Source organism: Eulemur rufifrons, chromosome 7, assembly GCF_041146395.1.
Source record: "Eulemur rufifrons isolate Redbay chromosome 7, OSU_ERuf_1, whole genome shotgun sequence".
NCBI classification, from domain to species: Eukaryota; Metazoa; Chordata; class Mammalia; order Primates; family Lemuridae; genus Eulemur; species Eulemur rufifrons.
In genome coordinates, this window is record NC_090989.1 from 167744402 (window position 1) to 167760612 (window position 16211).

Consider the following 16211-nt stretch of genomic DNA (forward strand, 5'->3'; position numbering starts at 1 on the left):
AAGTCCCCTCTGCTTGGATTATCCAGAGTTAGTTTTTGTTACTTCTATTAAACTTGATGTAAGTTCATAAAGCCCATAGCTCCTCTTTCCCCACACTCCTCAATTTTACTAGCAGATGCCTTTGAACTTAGCTTTAGTCACCCCTTCCCCCCCACACACACGGAAATGCAGCCCTTGGTCTCCGGTTCCACCTAACTGCACACTGGCTAACAACTCACTTCTTGTATATCATGATCTCGCAAACTTGAGACAATATGCAGGTCAAGTGCAGTCATTTTTGGAGCCGGGCTGAAGACTGGATGCTCTCCCACCTGCAGGCCATTGCGGGAGCCAGAAGTGGGTCTCTCCGGCCACGGCAGACTATATCGCATCTGACACGGCGGGCATCTCCCGAATCCACCTTTCAAGTTTTCGGCAAACCATTTTCTCACTGTCCTTCACAAAGTTGACATGTTCGGCAGCATGATAGGAAAGATGTCATGTCGGCTGCTCTTCAAGTTCTTGTCACAGTGGTTAGCACCAGTTCTGTCATCTTCACTCTCCTCACAGTCTCCCATCTTGAGCCATGTCACAAATAATAATATATCTAGAGCTTCGTTTTTCTCTTTTTTTTTTTTTTTGTCAAATTGAAACTACCATAACCCAGCTGCCCATCCTTTGAGTAACTAGTTATGCAAATTGTTCTCCTTTCCCCAAATGCTTCTGAGCTAGAGTGCATTAATCGATGTCTATTGTCAAATTAATCCAATATGATTAAGTACTGAGCTTTTAATATGAAACATTCTATTTTGATATTTGAAATTATGTGTGAACAACGTAGTCAAAGAATTCAAGCTGCGATGTGTTTTATGAAATGAATTTACCTCTATAGGGTTGTTACACTGTCGCTCCACACCCAGGTGAGCACGTGGATTCCTAGCATGGTTCTCCACATTATATTGAAAGCCGGGCACAAACCCTTCTTTTGAAAGGTAAGATGTCTTTTCAAGGTCAGGACACTAAATTAATTCAAAGCTTACAAAGACTGATGTATTCCGATATTGCACCTGTTTTGTGATTAAGTGCAGAATCCATGTGTAAAAAGAAATGTATCAATTCAACAGAAGAGGAAAGAGCGTCTGGTCCACCGCTCTGCATACAACCAGCTTTAAGCCTCCCCGATCACTACCAACAAGGGGTAAAACTCCAGCTGAAGAGGGAATATACTTTCATCTCCAAATGCAAATGTCCACATATGCTGGAGCAGGCACCGTAAACATGATATATTCTCTCTCTCCAAATGGATGCATGCCTGCAGACCGCATTACGGATCCATGAAAATGTCCTTAAACAAGCATGATAACTGAATCCTACTTGCTACTAAATTGTTCCAGCCCAGAAACATGAGAGCTTAAAGGACCAGAGTGGGACAGAATATCTTAGTAGATGTTCTTTGCCATGCTCCCTAAGTAGGACATTTAGACCAAACATCCCCTTTCAACCTCATTTTTTTTTTTTTTCAAATTGATTTCTCCCAGCAACTCTTTATCCTTACACGTTTTAGAACTATACCTTTGAATTTAATTCTAGTGTGGAATATTTTCCTTTGTCTCTTTCAAGTGGTTAATAACTACAAATTCAAGGTAGCACCAAAGCATTATCTTCTCAAAAGGAGACATCCCTACTTGCTCATCTGGATGGTTTGTATAATCCTAGGCTAATTATAAATTATAATCAGGGCTCTCACATCCCATAGTCACTGCTTCATTATGAAAGCCAGTCTCACCCCTTCCTCTCCTTCCCTTCCAGCCCGTGCCCTTTTCTAATTATGCCCCGACGCCCTGGGGCTCAGACACGCTGCTAAAACAAATATATCAAAGTGTTTGTATCACAAAGAGTAAGACAGGAAGCAACAACAAGCGGTTTCTACATTACAAGTGCACATTGTAGCTTCTTGGGGTTGGCTATTAGTTAATTTCAAAAGGGGGGGAGGGGTAAAAGTATACCAGTGAGTCTTTTCTGACTTGTTTATAGTTTTTCTAAACATGCAATTATATCCCAATAATATCAGAAGGTGTCATCTACCCTACTGTAAGGATGGGAGTGGTTGAGAAGTCTCTCTCTACTGAACAATCACTAAAAATATGGATGCTGTTGGCATAAGGACATTCATCAAAGTGGCACAGGCTTGATCCAGGTACTGAATGAAGCAAGGACCCAACAGATGATTAGAAAAATGATATAAAACACAGGAAAGCCTGCATGGTTTTCCAACAGAACCAATTCCAAAATTGGTACAACACAGATTTTTCCTTTTGAGGAATAAGAGAAGAGATGGATTTCTTTATTTCTAAACAAACACAGATAAGCTTTAGATTCCACTCTGAAGACTCTATATATAGACTTCTGAGTGGTCAGACCAGCACCTTTTTAGTATCACACCCACCCGGAAAGGTGTGTGTTATCTGAACATATGTTTTTGTGCCAGTTAATTCAATGACCACAGGATGAGGACATATGGTTGAAATTTTAGAATGAAAATATACATTAATTGATGGTTTGTTATGGGCCAGAAAGATTCCACCATGGGATAGATAATCGAGCATATTGCACAAGATTTTGTGTCTGGGTTGGAAAATCTGCTGTTCTCATGGGGCAGGTTTCCTTCAGGAAGAGAGTCACATGGTGTGTTAGTCTGTTTTGTGTTCCTATAAAGGAAATATGTGAGGTTGAGTAATTTATTTAAAAAAAGAGGTTTATTTGGGTCATGGTTCTGCAGACTGTATGAGAAGCATGGTGCCAGCATCTATTCTTGGTGAGGGCTGCGGGGAGCTTCCAATCAAGGTGGAAGGCAAAGGGGGAACAGGCATGTCACATGGGAGAGAGGGAGCAAGAGAGAGCCCGTACTCTTAGACAACCAGCTCTCCCATGAAAACTAACAGAGCAAGAACTCACGTTATTGGCAGGAGGGCATGAAGCCACTCATGAAGGATCAGCCCCCATGACCCAAACACCTCCCACCACGCCCCACCTCCAACACTGAGGATGCAATTTCAACATGAGATTTGGCCAAGTATCCTAACTATATCACGTGAGTTAAAAGGAGACGAGCTCCACAGAGAACTTCTCCTTGGACATCTGGGATGCTGACTTGTACTTGAAATTTACTTGAAAATTTCTCCCCACTTTCACTTGCAAGTACTTCCTATTAAAGTAAACCTGGTTCTTTAGAATTTAGAGAGCATGACTCAGCCATGTGCAAGGCCAGCAACTGCTCAGAGTTGGAAGGCCAACCAATGATGTGCTCACGTTCAAAAGTGCAATAATGCCTTGTGCCATTGTGAAACGTGAGACCAAGAGTGTGAAGGTCACTGTCACCCCCATCCATGCCTTTCTGCTATATATAGTGCTGTATTCAGAGGTCAGTAAAACAGAGCTATTCCTACTACACAGCTTTTGCTGTTTCTCTTTGGGGGAAAAAGAGTTAAAATGCACCAGACATGATGTCATTGTGTATGTGTATGTGTGCATGAGAGAGAGAGAGAGAGAGAGAGAAGAAGGGGTTAGAGTAAAAGAAAAAATATATGTTACTCATATACTACTAGGTAGGCATTCATAAAAAGAAATAAAAGGAGCCATTGTGTGACAGATTTGGAGTGAGAGCCCAACATTGCAGGCAAGGACACAGTTAAGAAGGCAATTGCTGTGGTCCAAGGGAGAGAAGATAGAGACCTGAACTATGGTAGTGGCATTGAAGAGAGGGAGAAATTGATTAACGAGAGATATTTAAAGGCACTGACAGGGCATAGTAATTGTTTCTTTTCTTTTCTTTTTTTTTAAGAGCCGAGCAAGCAGAGTCTGGGGAAGTTCTCCCTTCCCAGCTCCAGCCCAGGGCACAGTAATTGAATTGTTGTGATGTGCTGGGGGAGAAGGAGGAATCGAGGATGGCTCCTGAGGTTCCATCTTGGGCAATGGGGCATTTGGAACCATGTACTGACTCAGGGACCCTGGAGGAGTAGCAGAGGAGAAAAGTGAGTCCCATTTGATTGCTCAGTTCCTCAAATCCTAACCCACAGGAATCATATGGTCTCTGAACATGGGCAGTACCTTGGCTCCAAACACATCTCCTAAAAGACTCTTTGGATACATGTCAGAGAATTTTATTCATGCCCTCTTACATCTGCTTGCAGACTCAATCTATGCAGCTTACTTTGGATTGGGGCGGTTGGCATTATGGATTTGTTAATTGCTGATACAATGTACTTTCCACACAGGCCATATGTGAAGAGCAGCACTGGCATTCAAGAAATGTTAAATAATAATGTAAATGAGAAAAATTTCCAATCCCAATAATAAAGGGATCCAAGGAACATTGACGCAACTTGTAATCATCAGAGCTGTTTGATTGCCTTGTCACTGTGGGACAGTGACCAAAGCGATGCTAATCTAAATGTCATCTAGAAAGAATACTAAAAATATTATGGTGAAAATTAAGTACTGCAACCTTAGGAGCTGATTTAAAAATTAGAAGACATAGCAATTTACATCTGTGGATTTTATGATCGCCAAACACAACCAGCTGAACGTGCTCACATTTTCCTTTCTCTCCCCTCTTTCTTTTCAGAAAATGGGTTCAGTTTTAAAGACTTGGCCCAAACTAATGTTATTACAATCACTTGAGATTTTTAATTCATGATATTTAGGCCACATCCCATATTAATTAAACCAGAATCTCTGCAGGTGTGGCCCAGGCATTAGCATTTTTAGCCTCTCCAAATGATTTGAATGTGCAGCCAAGTTTGGCAATCAAGTGTGAGCTGGAGACCAAATGCTTTAGATTGATGGTTGGGAGGGGGTGCTTTCTTAAAAGTACAGATTCCCAGCTCCATTTAAAACTTGCTGAATCAAATTGAGGATGGGACCTGGTACTCTGCATTTTAACAGACTCCCCATGTGATTTATGTGTACACTGGAGTGTAAGAACCACTACACAATTTGAAAATCAGTGGTGGCGCCTGTTATGCCTTTAGACATGGAGTAAGTCTATGTAAAAGAAACAACAAATTCATGTAAAAAGGAAAAATTCAGCCCATCACCTGGGAATTTGGTGTAAAACAGAGCTTCTCCACCTTTGCACTATTGAAATTTGGGGCTTTGTTTGCAGGAAGTTCTCCTTTGCATTACAGGATGCTTAACACTATCTTTAGCTTCTACCTATTAAATGACAATAGCACCACCCTTCCCCAGCTGTGGCAATCAAAAATGTCTCCCAGACATTGCTAAATGTCTTCTGGGGGGAAAAATTATCCCTAGTTGAGAAGTACTATTTTAAAAGATACCAAACATGTGGATGGTTCCATGTCTCCCAGCGCTTGGAATTGTGAACAGCAAACATCTCCCTGATTGACCAGATGTGTCTACATTTGATGAGAATGTTTTTGATTCACATAGGTACAGTTTTTCATAGAGATGTGCACAGGCTTCCAAAGCAGGTGGGAAGAACTTAGTCATTGGCACCTGAGTGGTCACTAGTGAGTTCCAGCCACAGCAGGGCAGGGCTCTGTATCTATCTGTGGGGCTGCTGAGTTAATAATGGGCAAAACATACCTTTTTACCAAATCTGAAGCTGGTTGTGAGATCACAATGGCAATGGCTCTATTATTCAGTTAAATGTAGCTAAAGGGCAATTTGTTTACATGTCATGAATTTTTTAAAAATTTGGGGCAAAGAATACATAACATCTTCACATGTAAATGCCAGTCATGCTGGTGACAGAGGTTTGGAACATGGTTTTCCCAATACCAAAGGCTGTTAATTAGCATCCAAAGGAGACTCCTGTTATGCGGTCTAAAACTCCAGATAGAATTTAGCTTTCTCTACAAGGCTAAAATTACCAGGTGGGCGACATTGATTTTGGGCACTTTTAGGCCACTTTTTAATTCAGATGACTGCTGTAGCATCTCACCTGGAAATGTTGAAATAAATATCAAATAACTATGAATTTGGCATTTAACACCATATATAAGTGCTAATCCTGGACAGGCAGCAAGGTAGAGTGGCTACAAATGCAAGCTCTCTAGTTAGAATATCCATGTTTGAATCAGGCTCACAGTTAGTTATTTGTTAAGTGACTGAATTTATGTGAACCTCAAGCTCCTCACCTTTTGGATAAGGGTAAAAATGGCACTCGTCTCATAGGGATGTAATAAGGACGAAATGAAATAACATACGCTGACAGCACTGTACATAGTGCCTGGCATATAGCAGTACTTATTAAATGGCAGTGATTATCCTTATTTTAATTGAACCTTATTTATGAAAACCTGATAATGAGCTATATCATTTGTTATTGTAATCCATAGAAGAGAATTTTAGAGGTTAAAGGGAAATTACCGATACTATGATTCAGTCTGCTCATTTTACAGGTGAGAAAACTGAGGCACAGAATTGGGATCTGATTCTCCTAGATTTGTGCAGAACAGGCTCTAACACTCAGGTCTTCAGCACATACAGTGCTGATATAGCACAAAAAGGAAGAGCTTTGGACTTAGAATATCTGGATTTGCCACTTAAATTTACAGATTTTCTATTTTATCATCTGCAAAAAGGATGTAAAAATAGCTAAACTGAAAATTTTATAGCAAATGTTTAAAAAGTTTGAAAGCACTTTGTAAACTGTAGAATGCTACACAATTGATACTTATGATTTTTTTTCCATTAAAAATGCAATGTAAACATAGATCCTGAAACATACATAAACCTCTCAAAGTACCAGTCAGGATCCTTATGGGTAGTTTTTTATGGCATAGGAAATAGATCAGGCAGGAGCAAGTGCTGTCTTTCAACACCGGTCATTTGTTCTCTGCTCTGCATGAATGTTGAGCCTTCCAAAACCAGCACCATGGACAGCAGCCAGGGAGGCTTCCTCTCTGAAGCCTTGTCAGTCTGTCAGACCTGACCTTCAGGCACCTACAGCATCTTGTATGCACTTTTTTTTTTTTTTTTTTTAAACCGAATGCAAGTTTCTGTTGCCTTGCAGTCTAATCCTTATGGCGAAACACAAATAGAAACTCCACTTCACTTCTATCCTTACATGCTGCAGTTAAGGAGATGGGTTTTCTTTGACCTTCATTCACTATTGGACCTGCACACAGCCTGCCTTCATGTGCCTGAAAGTGAAAGTTTGCATTTTCATTTGGTCTGTATACATTTCAAGACTTAGAAATACTTATATAGTATTCTTATAATATTCATTATGTGAATAAATTTATAATGATGCATAAAGCATACATGCTTGAAAATTTTGGGTAATTTGGCAATGCCAGGATCTGAATCATCAGTTCCAAAACCACAACAACAAAGCTTTAAAGTGTCAATGTTAATTTGGGGTGAGGGTACAGAAGTTGAAGAAGAAAGATATATAAGGTTAACACTGGAAATAATTAGTAAACCTATTTTAAAAGGGAAAAAAAGTCACCAGTTTGCCAACTTATCAATCCAAAAGAGCATCCCTAAAGGAAATAGGAAGCAGGACAGGATAAACAAAATTCTAGAACTTAAAAAGTGTCTTAAAGGTGACCTCATTATGTAAGTGATTCTACTAAGGACAATTATAAATTAATATTTATAAATTAAATTAAAATTTATTTTGTGCCATTATTATAAATCATTATTTGAGATGGATTTCTTTTTAGAAGATGAATATGGAGGAGGAGGGTTGTTGAAAATGACGGAGTTACTAAAAATGTATAGTCCCATCTTATGCCAACCCATTTTATTTGCTCCTAAAACATAATTTCAAAATTATAAAGCATAGGTTGCTTATTATGAATGACTTGGTAAGGTACCAGGCCCCTAACTAGATGCCACAAAAAAAGCAATCTGACTCACAATTCTGTTTACATATCGCTCAATTAGTCTTTTCAATATGAACATGTTTTTAAAGTCACTAAACACCTGACTCAAATTTAGTCCCAATACATGGTATTTTTGCCCATTGCTAGGATTTTTTTTTTTAATTACATTTTTGAAAACACCCTTAAAGGAACAGAGACTTCAGGAATACACAAAGCTTGCTGTCTGCAAAGGTGGATGCGATGGCGTGGATGGAGAGGGGAAGGGCAAAGATACTGCAAAACATAAGCCAATACACACACAACTTCTTACCTTTTGGGCTCTTGATTTGCCTGGGTTTTGAAATCTTTTCTTTTTTTGGATTCCTTTTTGGTATCTTTTTTAGCTTCTGGTTCAGGTGGGGAGGGAATTTTGCTCCCTTCAGGGTCTGTATTTGGTAGCAGCCCACTAAGGTACACATGCATTTGTTGACTTTGGAGAGGGGGTGGTCACACGAGGCATGCAGAGAGTGTGGCCAGCCATAGGACATTCAAGAGCGCACACACATGCACAAACAAAAGAAAGAAAAAGAAGGATGCATCAAAAAGCAAGAGAAAATGCATTCAAACTAAAATAATAAGGAAAAAAAAAAAGATGCAAACTTGCATAAGGAAAATCAGAACTGAAAAGAAAATAAGAAATCCAAAACTGTTTCCATGACAAGATGTATAAACCTAACTGTGAATCAAGTGGCAGTCTTACAATATGAAATCCAGACAATGTGTATCATAATTCATGATGATGTTTACCAGGGAGTTTACAAAAACACTTCATTATTTTATAACACTTTCTTATTCAGTAACATATGTAGAATACAGTGTGACAACCCAGAGAATATAATGCAACTTCTCTCTCTCCCTCTCTCTTTAAAAAATTCAGTCCAAGAGGCTGTAACAGATAGTCATCAAAGTGTACACATTTATAAAAAGCAGAATTATGCACAGATACCCCCCAGGTATCCGAGTTTTCATGAGTATCTTTTATGCAAATAAAAGGTCACGTGCTGGGCTAGCGAACCTTGCAACAATGGGAGGTGATGATAACCTTGTTGCCTGTTAAATATTCAAACCTACAATGTTATTGTTATCCAGCTTTAAATGTTAAAGTTGCATTTCATAAAAATCTACCAGCACTAGAGAGAGGAAGAGCATAGAACAAATCCTACAGATATTTCAGAGTTTTACAGCTTGCTAAGATGAAGATGACTGACACAGTTCTGATTTAAAATAGTCAATTCTGGATTCTCTCACATGTGGATTTCCCCAGAGCAACAATTTCTTCATCTGAGGCTGGGTTTCTGATGCCACCTAGTTTTCCCTGGGTGTGCCCCCCACCCCCGGTTGTTGGTTGGGGAGCTGTGGGGTAATATAGGCTTGTCTTTATACTAATGCACGGCTACATACATTGGGATAGTAAGCTGGCTGTGGCAGTGTGGAAATTTATTCCATGTTTCCAGAGCCAAATGGCAATGTTCTTAAATTATTTGCTGCTTTGCATTATTCAGAACATGGATCTTTTCCCCCAGAAGCTGGGCAAGGTCTAAAGAAAGAGACTACTTAGTAGAGAGTCAGGAGACTTGACATTCTAGTCTTGTTTATAAAACCTATAAAATGAGGGGGTTGATTAGACTGTGATCGCTAAAGTTCTTCCAGGTTCTGTGGTTAAATTATAAGTGTTATCATCATCTTTGCCTTCCAGCTTCACCCAGCTTTCCTCAGCTCTTGAAATGTACTTGGCTTCCTCCTTCCTCAGGACATTTGTACATGCTGTTCCTTTTGCCTGGAACCACTCAACTCCTACACATGCTTCAGTTCTCAGCCCCAGCAGCACTTCCTCAGGGAGGTCCTCCTTGCCATCCTGCCACTCCATCTGAGTCATGTTTCTTTATTAAATTCTGCCATGGAATTTTATTCCTTTTCTTCGGAGCACTAATGGGAAATGGAATTCTGCCCTTGCTTTGGTGTCTGGTTTTTACTCACCATGTGTACTAAATGGGTACCAGAGTGCCTGGCACTAAGAAGGTAGTCACTGAAGAACATGGAATAAATGATAACAAACAAAGGCGAGTGTCTATTATGTTCTTCCCATGTTTCAGGCGTTGGGCTGAGCCCTTTCTATCTACTACGTCCTCTCAACAATCCCATGAGATTACAATCAACCCCATTGTACAGATGAGAAAACTGTGGCCCAGAGGGTAATTTAATTACCAACCAGCGTCACTGCTTGTAAATGGAGGAGCTGTGATTTTAACTTAGATTGGTCTAATTTCAGAGACTGCCCTAGAAGTCCCGTATGCTGTTTCAAGTCTCTTGAAAGGAGAAGCAGCCAAATTAGACCTTCATTTTCTTTGTGTGTGTGTGTGTGTGTGTGTGTGTGTGTCTAGTGTTTGTGTACTACTGAGGGAATGGGGATGGACAGAGAGTCAGGGATGCTTCTAAAAGCAAGAACAGCCATAAACCATTGCCAATGCAATTTTGTTGTTGTTGTTGTTTTTTAGGAATACTTCTAGGCGCACAGACGCACGCTCACCTGTTCCCGTGGACGTGGGATGCACAGAAGGCAAAGCTGTAGTGGAGAAGGGTGGGGTCAATCATGGCGCCATTTTCTGCCCGTTCCAGCAAGTCTCTGAGGTAGCAGAGATGTCGGTGACACCCTCGGACTCCGTTGCGGGCGCAATACTCGTCTAGTACAAACACCTGGCCAGGACTGAACCAGCCCTGTATGAAGAATAAAGGAGAGACTTCCTTTTAAATACAGGTTGTTTTCTGGAGAGCTGCTAGAGGTGGGAGCGGTTGGCGGTGGGGACTGAAACACAGTCAGCGCCAACACTTCCTGATTGCTTAAGTGCCAGCCACTGTGCTAAACGCATTCCTCCCAACAGACCTACGAGGTGCATTCTGTTATCCCTGTTACATGAATGGGAAAACTGAGTTCAGGGAGGACATGGAATTTCCCAGTAGGTGCTGGAGCTGGATTAGCAGCCTGCATGGATGCAGGGACCGAGTCTCCCCCACTGCTTGGACACTGCCCCACACACCTTAAAGGAGTGTTAGGGTGGGGTAGGGTGGGGTAACATCTTGATTACCGACAAGAAGAAATCATAACATTAATGCCATAAATTAGCACAGTGCTTTACGCTTGACAAGGAACTTTGAGTTGAGCCTGTAAGGTAGACAGAGAAGGTTTATCTTTATTTTATAGACAAGGAAATGGAAATCCTGGTTGTTAAATGACTCACACAGATAATACAAAACAGAGGCAGGACTCAAATCCAGCTCTGTTTCATTCTAAGTCTTCTGTTTACTCTGGAGCATGAAGAAATTTTAGGGTTGGTCTACATACATGCCAGGACTTCATAAATCCTTTTACTTTGGAAGGCATTTAAAAAAAAATTTTTTTTTAAATGAAGGTAATAATATAACTCTCCAAAGAGAACAGCATGACTAAGTTTTCAAGTTGTGAATCAGATATGATTATTCAAGTAAAATGAGAGGAACTTCCTATGCGCTGGTTTAGAGTTTTGTTTTATTTTTCTTCTGATAAGTATTTGTTTTCTTATTATTTATTTTCTTGCTATGGGACCAGCCCAAACTCTGCTATAAAAGAGACCCTGGTTGGAGTCTCCAATTCAGAGTAGGTTCTGTGGCATGATGGGATAGAAGTTGCTACCCCCGTTATGCTCTTAAGAAAACAGGTGCTCGAAAAGGCCAAGTGACTTGCCACTCAAGGTCACCCCTGGACAGAACCTGAAATCGAGCATGTTTTGGGGTTTCAGTTCCTGCTGCTTGAAGCAAGACATAAACCAACTGACGGTTTTAAATATAAACTTATTTTTACTTTGAGGGTCTTCTTTGAGTCATCTTTTGAATATTGCTCCATCTTGGGAGAGAAAAGGCAAAAAGATTAAGTGACTGGGGACAGGTAGAGGCCACAGAAGTACAGCAAGGGAGGACTTTGCAACACTCTAATCTTGTATTAGGGATCTGGGGAATCTTCAATTGACAACTTGCAGCTCAGCAATGCATCCAACGAAAGACGGCATCTTTCCTATTTCAAATTATAAGTTACTGCAGAGGGCGGGAGAGTAGTCGAGGCAGTGGGCTGCCCCTATAGGCAACTTCTTTGCCACTCCATCTGCTACCCCAAATGCTAAATCTTAGAAACAACACTGCTGTGAAAGATTAAAATATATTTTCTACGACTCAGATGACACCAAGTCTTTTGTAGATGCCAAAATAGCTGCTTTGAAAAGAGTTGAAGAAATATCAATTAGGAACTCAGTCGAAGACACAGAAAAATTTATGTATCCCTGCTGGTCGGTCTCCAAAACCAACTGAAAAAAAGATTGTAATAATGAGAAAATGGAATATATAGAGGCAGGAGATAAGGTCTTTTTAATTTCTGTTATTTTCTGAAATTTTGGGATGATGATTAATAGATACAGGTATACAAGTGGGGAAGGAAGCTATTTTATTCTATTCATAATTAATTTTGGATTTTAGACCACAATTTTAAGCCTAGAAGTGACTAACGGGAAGCAAGCTCCAATATTTCACTTCTGGTTTAAATTTTAGAGGACATTTACTAACTCTCCTTCATGGTAAATTTCAAAACAAAGAAAACTGCGTTAAAAAAGGATGATGTGAAAAGTCTTAGAAATAATACACTTCAAAGAAAATTGCTGAAGAGAATAGGAATTACACATAAAAGGGAACGATTTAAGTTCAGAGGCGTATTCTTACGAGTTTCATAAATGCAATTTATGTGAATAATCACATAATTGTAGGAAACACATTTGAGGAAAATTGCCTTGCAATGCAAGGTAAGCTTTTTTTTTTTTTTTTTTTTTAAAGTCAAAGTGATATGTTCCCTTCCAATTTGGCAAAGTTCAGATTTTTCTGATGAAGGGATTCTAAACCTGAGATAATCAATGAATCTTTCATGAGACACAGATTAATAAATTATTGCACATAATCCAGTTTCTGTTTTTGAGACTATTTTATCTACTATTTTTTATATATTGGCTTTTGGCACTAAAAAAAAAAAGAAATTTGAAATAAAAATTAGTCAGAATAGAGTTAGGATACAGCCATGTCATTTAGAAAAGAAAGAGGCTTTCATGATATATATTAATATCAATAACATGTTAACCTTATTTAATTACATAATACAAACACTATACAGATAAATTAACTTTAGTGTTTGGAGTCAGGAATGAGCATTTTCCTCTGTGGAAAGTCATTTTATCACTTCCTCTCACCATTGTCATCCATAAAATGGGATCAATATCATAACATTTACCTTTAAGAAATGAAGTAACAATTTATGGTTTGCAGAAGGAAATAAAGTGAGTCTTTTTTAGGCTTTTGAATTTGGTAGTTTAAAGCCAAAAATGTATCTTCAGAAATCCAATAAAGACATAATAGCAGTCCCTTGAATTTAAATAATTTATATCGAGGTTTAAAATAGGATTTCAGGAAATGTTGATACTCCTGTTGGATTTCCAGATATCTAAAGCACTATAAAAAATTCCCTCAAAGGGTAAAAACAAAAAATGCTCTGAATATTGTGAAGAAAAAAAAAAAAAAGCCATCCAAACAAACAAACCCAAATCAACTTAGCTCATGAAAAGTGAAGTTTATTTACAAATCATTTCAATCTTTAAAAATTATACAAAAAGAATACATTCATTTCTGAGATAGGATCACCAGGCCTGGGAAGGGAAGGGAGGGGAATCTTAAACTCTAAGCTACCAAGGCAATTTTTACAAGTTCTCCACAAGCAGGTGCCAAACTCGATTACCCTCTTGGGAATATTTCTCATGTAGCAGCTGAAAAGGGGGAAGCTAAGATAGGGAGGCTGGGGAATTGGATCTGTTTCTACTGATAGCTTCCTCCCGTTCAGTCTTGTTTCTTTGGTAAGTAAAACTATCTCAACCCAGGAAATCAAGAACACATTTATAATTGTTAAAGGGATTCTGTAATGGAGAAAAGAGCTTCTGACATAAAGGTAGAGAAATATTGAAATTAAAAAAAAAAATGTTATGTTTAAATTGCTGTAGACCAAAGAATATACTTGCCAGGCAAGAATAGGAATCATTAAGTCTGTGATCCAAAGTAAGGCGTTGTACCATCTCAAAGAGGGAAGCGTGGTCAAAGTTACAGGGGTTGGAAGAGATAAATTCATCCATGCCATGTTTTTGAGCTCTATCTGCGTCTGTTCATTTATACATGTAGAGAGAGACACAATTTAGAGAAACAAATCACATTTTCTTTGACATTTCAAATACACAGGAATTCACTAGGCATCATGAACGTTAGCTGTTTCCCCGTTGCGACCCACCAACATCCCCAAGATATTCTTTTTACCTCCCATTGTCAACTTGCATCACTTACTGGTGAGTTTATTGCATTTAGGCAAAAATATATTGGCATCAACATTGTTTATCAAATGATCACATTTCCAGTGCATTTATGTTGTTCTTTAAAAACTAAGCACAAGACCGGAACTTCGCCTGCATTTCACCAAACACTGAAAGCAGATCGGATCTTTGCTTATAATAGCCTATTTAGCTTGGTAGGTTTTTAATAGATTCTGCCATTCCAGTGGTTATGTCTAGAGCAATTTCTCTGTAATTATCGGGATTATCTGGAAAAAGGGTTATGCTGATTTTCAGCAAAGTGACAATATTTGGATCCTCTTCTTCCAAATCCCCATTGCCAATTTAGTTTCACAAAAGATTTGAGTCCCCGCCCTGCAAAATTAAAAATAATAATAAAAAAAAGATTTTCATTGAAACCTGCCGATTGAGTTCAATGGGAATTTAGTCTGTGATAATCAAGGACGTTGCCTTACAGGGTGCTTACTCAGGCAAAGCTTATGAAAGAGACAAACAGAAATTTACTCAGCAAGGGCTATGATCTGCTATTTATTGTGAATTAATAGTCTCAACGTATTCACACTTTTCCTTCCAGGGTGAAGGCTGTAGGCAAAACCTCCTAAGGGCTAACTAATTAGTCTCAACATGTGTAACTAAAATACACTATATTCAACTGGCAAAATAATTCAGAGAATTCAACTCAAGTGTGACCAAGCAGATCCTGAAGAGGTAGGAGTGAAGGTGCTTTACATTAAAGGAATCAGCTCACTTCACCTCTTCTTTACTGACTCTTCTGATATGCAGACTATGAAGAAAAATAATCTTCTATCAAATCAAGCAAGATTGTATTCATCCTCTCGCATGCAGTATTCTATTGGAATACAGGGACCTGCCAGGAACCAGAGATGCTGTCAGGACATGGGGAAAATCAATTTCTGACTTGGGAGTAGTTTGGATAATATTTCCATATGCGGCCTCGGGCCCAGGAAGATTTTTTTTTCTCTCCCCTGCTTGGGGTATGGTTGTAAGCTTGGGTTATGGTAGCAGTGTGACTTTAAGAGGATAATTTCTCCTATTATTATTGATTTTGTGTAGCATTCAAACCTAAATACGTGGTATGTCAGATTTATGCCTTCTCATTGTTAGATTAAAAAAACAAATTCTTTTGTCATTTTCTCATAGAAGCAGCAAGTGGTCAGTGTTTGAACAAGATGTGTTGTTTATGCCCAAGACACGCAGAAGCAACGGTTTCCAGAAGGCAAGTTGAAGAATGTCTATTTTAACAGCTAAATCGCTCCATTAGGAAAATAAAACACAAGGTTCTGGAAAGGATATCACATGCGTGGGAATTATATTAGCGAATCTGAGAGAATCTCCTTTACTGTATTAACTGCTTTAAATTTGTTTTCCAGAAAATACTTTCAACTTGAGGTTAGGTGCTTCACCTAGGAGGATTCTTTCGGTTTGGTTGTTTGGTCTCCAACCTACCTTTCCCCTTTGATGCATGATTGCTAGAAGCTGGTGCTGAGAGAAAAGCTAGCTGCTCCTAGGGCATGTGTGTGACTCCTCTGGCCCAAGGCAAGTGTCTTAAACCTGCTTCAACTTTAGTCTCCCCTGGCATAATGACACTCGAGCAACACAGATCGCACCTTTCCATCTCCTCCGACAGATTCTGCCCTCTGCACCTCCCTCCTGTCAGTCCCAGGTCAGAAAAAACTAAGCGTGGGGTATACACAAATGGCTCATCCTGCTTCCTCCTCATCAAAATCCTCATCCACCCCTTGCCTCTCGATTTTAACAGACACATCAGGCATTTTGGCTAGCATCAGCTTCTTGCTCCCGGATTTCTCCGAAGAGGCTGCAAGCTGACAAATCGTCCGGGGCCTTCCTTTGCCAGTTTGGCTCGGCTATTTCATTGCTCTTCAGTTATGATGGTGCAACCGGTCATTTAACTTAGAGA

At 39.4% G+C, this 16211-nt stretch overlaps 1 protein-coding gene across 9 annotated transcripts in view; it reads right to left on the reverse strand.

The window, feature by feature from the left end:
• Window positions 1–16211, reverse strand: part of CADPS (calcium dependent secretion activator) — a 454766-nt gene that overhangs the window by 119261 nt on the left and 319294 nt on the right. For 8 of the 9 annotated variants that reach the window (XM_069473764.1, XM_069473765.1, XM_069473769.1 and 5 more), the window contains 2 exons: window positions 13952–14088; window positions 10402–10589 (listed from right to left, as the gene is read on the reverse strand). In XM_069473764.1, coding sequence (XP_069329865.1) covers window positions 10402–10589; window positions 13952–14088 — 325 coding nt within the window. The remainder of the gene's footprint in view (window positions 1–10401; window positions 10590–13951; window positions 14089–16211) is intronic. The other variant, XM_069473767.1, reaches the window with a different exon arrangement.